Source organism: Limulus polyphemus, unplaced genomic scaffold (genome assembly GCF_000517525.1).
Source record: "Limulus polyphemus unplaced genomic scaffold, Limulus_polyphemus-2.1.2 Scaffold2440, whole genome shotgun sequence".
Classification (NCBI taxonomy): domain Eukaryota; kingdom Metazoa; phylum Arthropoda; class Merostomata; order Xiphosura; family Limulidae; genus Limulus; species Limulus polyphemus.
Window position 1 is genome coordinate 135,064 of NW_013668050.1, and position 9,055 is coordinate 144,118.

A 9,055-nucleotide genomic window follows, 5' to 3' on the forward strand; every position below is an offset into this window, starting at 1 on the left:
CGTGTAGCTTTGCGCGAAATTCCAAAACAAATAAACAAGCATTCCCAGAGTCGAAAATGCGATATTTGTTAAGTGGTTATTGTTGTTCGAACCTCGGACCTTTCGATACGCGGCTCATGAATCTAACCCCGGCTTTATATTTCCAGTTTATCTATAGGGCGAACCTTATTGGGTGAGCATAAAAAAAAAATACTAAAGTGAATAAGAGCGTGCTTAGAAAAAAATACAATAAAAAGTGGTTTGAAAGTTTTAAAAAAAGAAAAGTAATAAAAAAGTGGTTTGAAAGTCCGATTATGTGACGTCGAAATGACGCGATGCCAATTACCAAACAGACCATACAAAATAAAAAAAGAAACGCTCAATTAGAGAACGAATTACTGGTAATGCGCCTTAATTGCTCATTTGGGCCCCAAATATTACATAAACGACATTTAAATAATTGTTTTTTAATGATAGATTTATGCTAATAATGTCAGTGGGGCTTATTTATCAGTGTGAATACGATAGGTTTGCCTTCTCTACAAATAATTAGTTGATGTCTGTATCATACGTCCTGAAATTAAGTAAACTAGATTACGCGCATAAATAAACAACTTTGTTAACGTCATTTCTGAACACTTTGTGTGTTAAAACCATATTAAAAGTATGAGTATTTAACACTGGAATAGTTTGTTAATCTTAAACTATTACCAAATATCTTTTTTTTTCTTTAAAGAATCCCAGAAAAGTGTGACTTAACTCTATTAAGTGGTTAATTCTTTGTCGCGCGCCATATTGGAAACCACGTTGTCTGATAACACTTGTTCCTGGTTATGATGTTGTGGTATTTAGGTTCACTGAAATACAACGGATGAGTCTAAGGTATCTGCAAGAATCCAGATTCCGGAAAATTTCTGCAAATGAAAGTGAGCAAGTAAAACAAAACTTTATTCACAAACGTTCCAAATCCCTACATAAACTGGTTGCTGGTGTTAGGAACAAAACCAGAAGGAACGCAATTCCACGTCCTCACAGGACAAGGACAAAGAGAATTCTTGAACAACGCAGTATTAGAGAGAAAAGCTGAAAATTCTCTAGATCATAAACTCACGCTGCAACGTCTCCAACAATTCCAAGTAACTCATACTACTGGGGATGAAAAAGGAGATGGCCTTACTCCTCCTCCACCCCTTCCCTTCCCAAACCCAGGGTCAAAGTGATACAAGCTTTGAGCCGTTACCATATGCAGTCTTTATCCAAATATAAAAAAATATAACTCGTATAATTTGTATAGATATCTGAGATGGCCTTGCTTCTCCTCCACCCCTTCCCCATGGAGGTGGCACAGACACAGGATCAAAGTGATACAAGCTTTGAGCCGTTACCATATGCAGTATTTATTCAAATAAAATGATTAGCATATGTTTACGACCTTCGGCATCCCGTTCACAAGACGTCATTATCAAGACGTGGGGTCAGATTTATTGTTTTTTTTTCAATTTTCCTGAATACCTTAAATCACATATTATATACAGTTGATATTATTTGTAAAAAATGACATCTGGAATGCCCATAACACTTAAATACTTGACTGATGTTATTTGTTCATATAAATTGATGTTATGATATTACTTAATGGTAGTAATAGTTTTTAGAGCTTTTTTATTTTGAAATTTATACTTTTAGTTTGCGCGTCATGGGACTAGAGGACAGATAGCTAGTCAACAGCACCAACCGCCAACTCTTAGGCTACTTTCGTCTCACCAAATAATGGGATTTGGCCGTTATTAAATGCGGAGTGAGTTTTTGCTCCAATGAGACGTGAAGAATGAATCCTCGAATTTACAGTCCAGCAATTTAACTATTAAACCACACCCAGCACCTAGTTTGGTTTGTTTTGAATTTCGAGCAAAGTTACACGAGGACTATCTGCGCTAGCCGTCCCTAATTTAGCAGTAATAGACTAGAGAGAAGGCCGCTACTCAACACTACCTACCGCCAACTCTTGGGTTACTGTTTTAGCAACGAACAGTGGGATTGCCCGTCACATTATAATGCCCCAACGCCTGAAAGGGCAAGTATGTACGGTGTAACGGGGATTCGAACCCGCGACCCTGAGATTGCGAGTCGAGTGTCCCAGTATCTATCGCTCTACAAAAATATTTGAAATTTCGTCATATCAACTAGGATGTCTAGACTCTAGATGCTGTTGACCCCCCCCCCCGTGGCACAGCGGCATGTCTGTGAACTCGCAACCCTAGAAACCGAGTTTCGATACCCGTGGTGGGCAGAGCATAGATAGCCAATCGTGTAGCTTTGTGCTTTACTACAAACAACCAAACTGTTGAAAAAAAAAAGACCAAAAAAGTGATCGCACTCGACAAAATTTAGATATCAAACGTCAAGTGTTTTTCAATCATTTATAAATGTCTTTAAGTACATTCAAAAATATAAAAAAACTTCATTATAAAATACATATATTTTATTTTTAACAAGGAAAAATTGTACGTAGTAGTTTTTTCACTGCTTCCAGTTCTCCACGTGTTTGACGAGCAAAAGAAAAAAAAAAAAGAGACAAAATCGTGAAAGATTAAAATCTGTCACTATGCTCGAAGAATTCGCGAAAATCAAGAGACTCTTCGTTGACATGAACAACATAAGTTATCTCTAACTTCAGATTCTCATCTTCTGCGTTGTTAACCTGGTTAGGCACCAGTTTCAATATGGCATTTCATACTAAAGAAGAAAGCGTTGTTTCAACATTTACACTTTCATATAATAATAGTTTCACAAATGAATGATACTCCATCTTGTTTTCAACACAACGATGGTTTAGTCCTATCTCTCTGTACTGAGGGCTACCTTTGCTGTTCCCACTACGGGTATCGAAACCCGGTTTTTAGTGCGGTGGTTTAATACCAAGATTCTATGTCTGAAAAACATGATTCATATCAGTCTACGAAGTCAAAATACTGAATAATTCTAAAATAGATGTTAGCAGAAGATAAACCTGGTTCATGTCCGTTGACAAGTTCAGTATTTTGATTAATTAAAACATAGAAGTTCAGTAGTAGCGAGTAAGGCCTAGTTTGTATTAAGATTATTTTGCTTTGTATATGCAAAAATGTTTTAATTTCACTTCCCAGAAAAGCCACGACAGTTTGAAACAAAGGAAATGCTGTAATATTTCTATATAGTTTTCCTTCAAGGAAAACACGGTGTTGGGTATTAAATTACTTCTTGTTTCAAAATGAACATTAAACATCCTAAACACGGAAGTTAAATTACGTATTGTTTAAAAGTGAACATTAAACATCCTAAACACGGAAGTTAAATTACGTATTGTTTAAAAGTGAACATTAAACATCCTAAACACGGAAGTTAAATTACGTATTGTTTAAAAGTGAACATAAAACATCCTAAACACGGAAGTTAAATTACGTATTGCTTAAAAGTGAACATAAAACACCCCCCCCCCCCCCAAGTAGCACAGCGGTATGTCTACGGACTTACAACGCTAGACTCCGGGTTTCGATACCCGTGGTGGGCAGAGCACAGATAGCCAATTGTGTAGCTTTGTGCTTAATTACAAACAAAATCGTCAATCCCCCCCCCCACATCAGTGGCACAGCGGTATGTCTGCGGACTTACAAACGCTAGAAACTGGGTTTCGATACATGTGGAGGACAGAGGCACAGATAGCCCATTGTGTAGCTTTGTGCTTAATTACAAAAAAAAAACAACAACAACAAAAATCGTCAACTGGACAGCCAAAATAAATTAAAATTTCTTCTCGTGCTACCCTTGCCGTAAAACATAGAATATTTATGCGATTTCGACCGTCTGTTTTAATGTGTAACCAGTTATACACGATCGATTATGTGGTTCTAATTTAAGCCTAGAAAAAAGATCCTCATAACTGGCGCATATAGAAGACAGTATCTTCTTTATCTGGAACACACTGTTGTCAAACATATAATAATTTTAACATTTTTAATCGGGTTAAGAGACATTGTTGGGAGCCAACACAGACACGTGCAAAACACATTTCTTGGAGAGGAGCTTCTCGCGTGTCATACGCTCATTTTTTTATTATCTAATTTCTTAGTAATCATTTGATTTATCACTACGTTTCGTGTTTTGCTGCATCTTGTAAACTACACACACACATGAGTTATAAATATATGTATAAGTAATCTTCTAAATGATACACCTCATCTTAGTGGAATTATATATTTACAAGCTGGGATGTATAAAAAAAGAATCTTGACCGTATCTCTAAACCTAACAGCGGCAGTCGTTATCTTATTTTACAGATTCTTAGTTCATAAAATAATGTTTATGACGACTAACATCGCACCTTGATTTATTTCATTCAGCTTGGGTAAGGGACATTTTCAAACATTATTTCAAAACACCATCCTTACAACGACACTGTAAACAATGTTACGCTTTTCTTACAATGTCATCGTCTACGTTAATACTTACAGCGATTAGTTTTGTTTGTAGTTAAGTGCAAAGTTACACAATGGGTTATCTGTGCTGTGCCCACCACGGGTGTCGAAACCCGATTTCTAGCGTTACTGCTGTTCCGTTCGTACAACTATTGTTTTGTTATCTTAAAACCCTATTTCTGTTTCAGATTACCAGTAAACCTTAATCACGCATTTTGTCTTTTTAATTATCCTTAGAACCATCTTTTCATGGCCACGTGGTTAGGGCGCTCGACTCGCGGGTTCGAATCCCCGTCACATTAAACGTGGTCGTCCTTTCAGCCGTGGGGGCGTTATAATGTAACGGTCAATCCTATTATTCGTTGGTAAAAGAGTAGCCCAAGAGTTGGCGGTGGGTGGTGATGACTAGCTGCCTTCCCTCTAGTCTTACACTGCTAAATTAGAGACGGCTAGCGCAGATAGCCCTCGTGTAACTTTGCGCGAAATTAAAAAACAAACAATAATTGTAATTAGTTTGATCAGTCTGAGGCTAACTGACAAAAATAAATTTCTATAATAGTTGAAGCAGCGCCTCCAGTGGTGAAGTCGAGCGTTATATATTTCGGTTGATTGTTTGTTTTGAATTTCGCGCAAAGCTACACGAGGGCTATCTGCGCTAGCCGTCTCTAATTTAGCAGTGTTATACTAAAGGGAAGGCAGCTAGTCATCACCACCCACCGCCAACTTTTGGGCTACTCTTTTACCAACGAATAGTGGGATTGGCCGTCACATTATAACGACCCCACGGCTGAAAGGGCGAGCATGTTTGGTAGGACGGTGATTCGAACCCGCGACCCGCAGATTGCGAATCGAGCGCCCTAACCACCTGGCTATGCCGGGCCATTTCGGTTGAAGAGTCAAGTTGAAATATTGTTTTATTATTAGTCTATACGTAACTTAAAATGTTTATAGCAATGTAGGGTTTAATCAGCTAAATTTAAACTGTTAAAATTTACATAGATTTATAATAATAAGGAAAAAAAAACATCTGGTATTATTATTATCAAAAAATCATCTTTACGTGCAAACAACAACAAATAAATTAAAACATGCAATTAATAATGAAATATTTTCATAAATTTACAAACTGAATTTTACCCAACATTCCTCTTAATTTCACATTTATTTTTTTGTCTTTCATAAATCACTGCCAGGAGGCCTATCGTTCAATACCAGAACACGCCAGATGGTTTCCAATGCTTCGCTAGCTTTCGTCGTTTAAGCTGTAACTTTTTCATAAACCCTTTCAAGCTAATGCCCTTACGGATGAGACATACAGAAAATAAAATCAGATTTTCGTAAAAGTTTGTTTATGTTTGTGCAGTGACGATTTCATTTTATTGAATTACAGCGTTATTGATCACGCTATCGTACACCGGTATCTGTACATATTGTGTGAGATGCGAGCGCAAGCTTAGAGAAAGAGAAAGAGAGAGAGAGAGAGAGAAAACAAACAAAAAAAAAAACTCGATACTTCGATAGAATATTTTAAAATGCGTTTTTTATAATATTTTTTTTTGGTGAGAAGAAACGTTGCGTAGACTCTAAATAACAATCTTCCGATTATTTGTATGTAACGTTTAGGCTATAGTCAGGGCCGCATTAACCGTGGCGCAGTTATATTCAATAATTAACTTAATATGTATTAATTATAATTAACTTCAAATCTGCTTGTACCCTATTTCAGGGGGCCTCAAAAAAATAAGTACGCCAGGGCCTCAAACTGCCTTAATGCGAGCTTGGCTTACAGTGACACATGAATCTGACATTTTTCATACTTACCAAAATACAGAGAAACGGATAAGCCCCCCCCCAGTGGCGGTACGTCTGCGGACTTACAACGCTAGAATCCGAGTTTCGATACCCGTGGTGGGTAGAGAACAGATAGCCCATTCTGTAGCTTTGTGCTTAATTACAAAACAAACAGAAACGGAGTTAAATAATCCTGGCATGTTGTTGTATATTTAAAGAAAATCTATAATATTAGGCCATTAAACAAGCAAGCAATTTTTTTGCACTTCTAACATTCTTTTTCTTTTTAAATAACCTTGTAAACTATTTAGATTAGGAGATCCTCATGCTCCCTCTTGCACCAGAATTACGAATGCGTTATTTATAATGTTAACTTATGAATTTTGTTGTCGATATTTATGAGAGATTAAAGAAAGCGAAAACAAAAAACTGGAACAAAAACAGATTTACTACAGAGATAACAAGAATTGACTGAATTAAGAATTCGTTTGTGACGTAAGATTAGTTTTAGCCAATGAGAATCCAACTGTAATGAAGTGTTCATTTTAAAACAATATGTAATTTAACTTCCGTGTTTAGGAAGCTATTTGAGAACGTTGTTAAACCCATTCTCACCAAACCCAAACCAAAAGTGGAACCCCCACCAGAAGAGAAGAATGGTAGTGGAGAAGGGCAAGAGCAGAAAGCTGATGCTCAGCAACCTTCCAGTCAAGAAAATATGGATACTAATTAAATAAAACTTAGAAAGAGCTTATGTGAATTACTGTACATATGTTCCATTTCTGCTATGCTTTTTCATAACCTTTAGAAGCTGACTAGTAATACTTTTTCATGGTGCAAATTTTTTTTTTCATTACTATTATTATACATAATTAAATTAAGCTTGAAGATATCGATGGTATTTGTAGTAGAAGTATTACCTAACCATACCTGTGTTACTTAGTAGATTGTGTTAAACAGGTTAATTTAACTATCATACCAGTCTTAAAATCTCAGGCTGAGTGTTGCCCAGTGGTTAGTGTTCTGGACTTTGGGCTCATTATTCATGGTTTTTTCTCAAACAAAAAATGTAATAAAATCACATTGTTATTTGGGGTTATGGATGTGTTTTTAGGGAGACAGTCAAATCCTACTGTTTGGTCAGATGAGACAAGAGTAGCCCAAGAGTTTGCAGTAGTGGTATGACTAGCTGTCCTTCCTCTAGTCTTATCTGCTGAAAATTAGGGATGGCTAGTGCAGATAGTCCTTGAATAGCTTTGTGCAAATGTCCAAAAAAGCTATCTTAATTTATGAAGGTAAGAAGAACAGTTTCTGTATGACAAATACTACATTCAACAATTCAAGTGAAACAGTTGAGAACAGGATGGTAGAACTACTGGCTAATCATACCAATTGTGACATCTCAAACTCCCCTGGTAAGTCTGCAGGCTTATGATGCTGAAAAAGAGGTTTGATACCCATGGTGGGTGCAGCACAGATAGCTCATTGCATAGCTTTGTGCTTTTCAACTAAAACAAACCATGGAATCCAGTTAAAGAGATAAGAATGGGTTAGTAGAACTACTTCCTAGCCATACTAGTTTTAACATCTGAATTTGATCTAATGAGAATAAGTACCCTACACAAGGCTTCCTGATAAGTTAATGTACATCACTTAATCAAAAGACAACATTGGTAAGCCAGACCTAACATGAAACTACTACATACATGTTCACTATTGAGAATTTATCTGTCAGTTAGGAGAGATTGGTGCATGGCATTGAGGATCCCAAATTTGATTTTGAGTGGGTTGGCTATCTGCTTTAGTTGTACGTTTAAACAAGTTTAGTTTAATAACACCTTCAAATCATAGATTAATAGTATCTGTAATCCTGTTTGGTTATAAGAAAGTAACATTAACATGAATTATCTTCCAACACATAATATGGCATGTTCACCTTGAAAATTAATACTGACTTACAAAAGATATTCATAAGAAATTAAAACATAAATTCACATACAGGTATGGATTATTGACAGAATACCTGTTGTGGAAAAGTTTGTGTAATGTAAAAGCACTGTGCGAGAGAAATATTGTTATTGAAGTTTTGCCTGTTTCGTTTCAAATAGCCTTATGTTCTCAAAAAGTTGTAAACTTCCAAACTTGTGTTTTGGTATGTATTATTATTTCAAAATTCTTATAACAAAGCTTTTATTTTTTAAACATCTTCAAACTTTAGATTAAGAAACTGTGATGTATTTTATATCCTTTTACTGTAAGAAACCATGATGTATTTTTACATCCTTTTGTTATGTTCAGTATCATTATCTCTAAGTAATCTTGAAAATATTGGACATTGAAATATATATATATGTCCCTGTAGTTCAAAGAATATTTAGCATAAAAAGTGGTTGTTTAAGAAAATGTAAGAAAGATTATATGACGAAATTCTGTACTTTCTTGGAGGTAACTACGCTGTGCTCACAAAATTAATTAGACAACAAATTATTTACTAAATGTTTAAGATTCCAACAGGTGAGTAGTGAAATAAAACCTGTTTTTGTTGATGAACTTTGTATTTGTCATAAATTTATCAGGTATATGAAGGTCACTATTGGCTATTACTTTTCCATGATAATACAAACCTTTCGCACAAGTGTAAACTAACCAATGGAAGTAACGCCAAACCTTTCACACAAGTGAAAACAAAGACGATAAACAAACCATTGGAAATAACACCAAACCTTTCACACAAGTGAAAACATACGATATACAAACCATTGGAAATAATACACACATTCCACACAAGTGAAAACAAAGACAATAAACAAACCAGTGGAAGTAACACCAAA

At 35.8% G+C, this 9,055-nt stretch overlaps 1 protein-coding gene across 1 annotated transcript in view; it reads left to right on the forward strand.

Annotated features, from left to right (window-relative positions):
- The window catches only part of LOC106466963 (heat shock 70 kDa protein 4-like), an 85,195-nt gene extending 76,421 nt beyond the window's left edge, over positions 1 to 8,774 (forward strand). Inside the window, exon 18 of the mRNA XM_013927276.2 lies at positions 6,808 to 8,774. Coding sequence (XP_013782730.1) covers positions 6,808 to 6,957 — 150 coding nt within the window. The 3' untranslated portion in view covers positions 6,958 to 8,774. The remainder of the gene's footprint in view (positions 1 to 6,807) is intronic.
- The last annotated feature ends 281 nt before the right edge of the window (positions 8,775 to 9,055 follow it).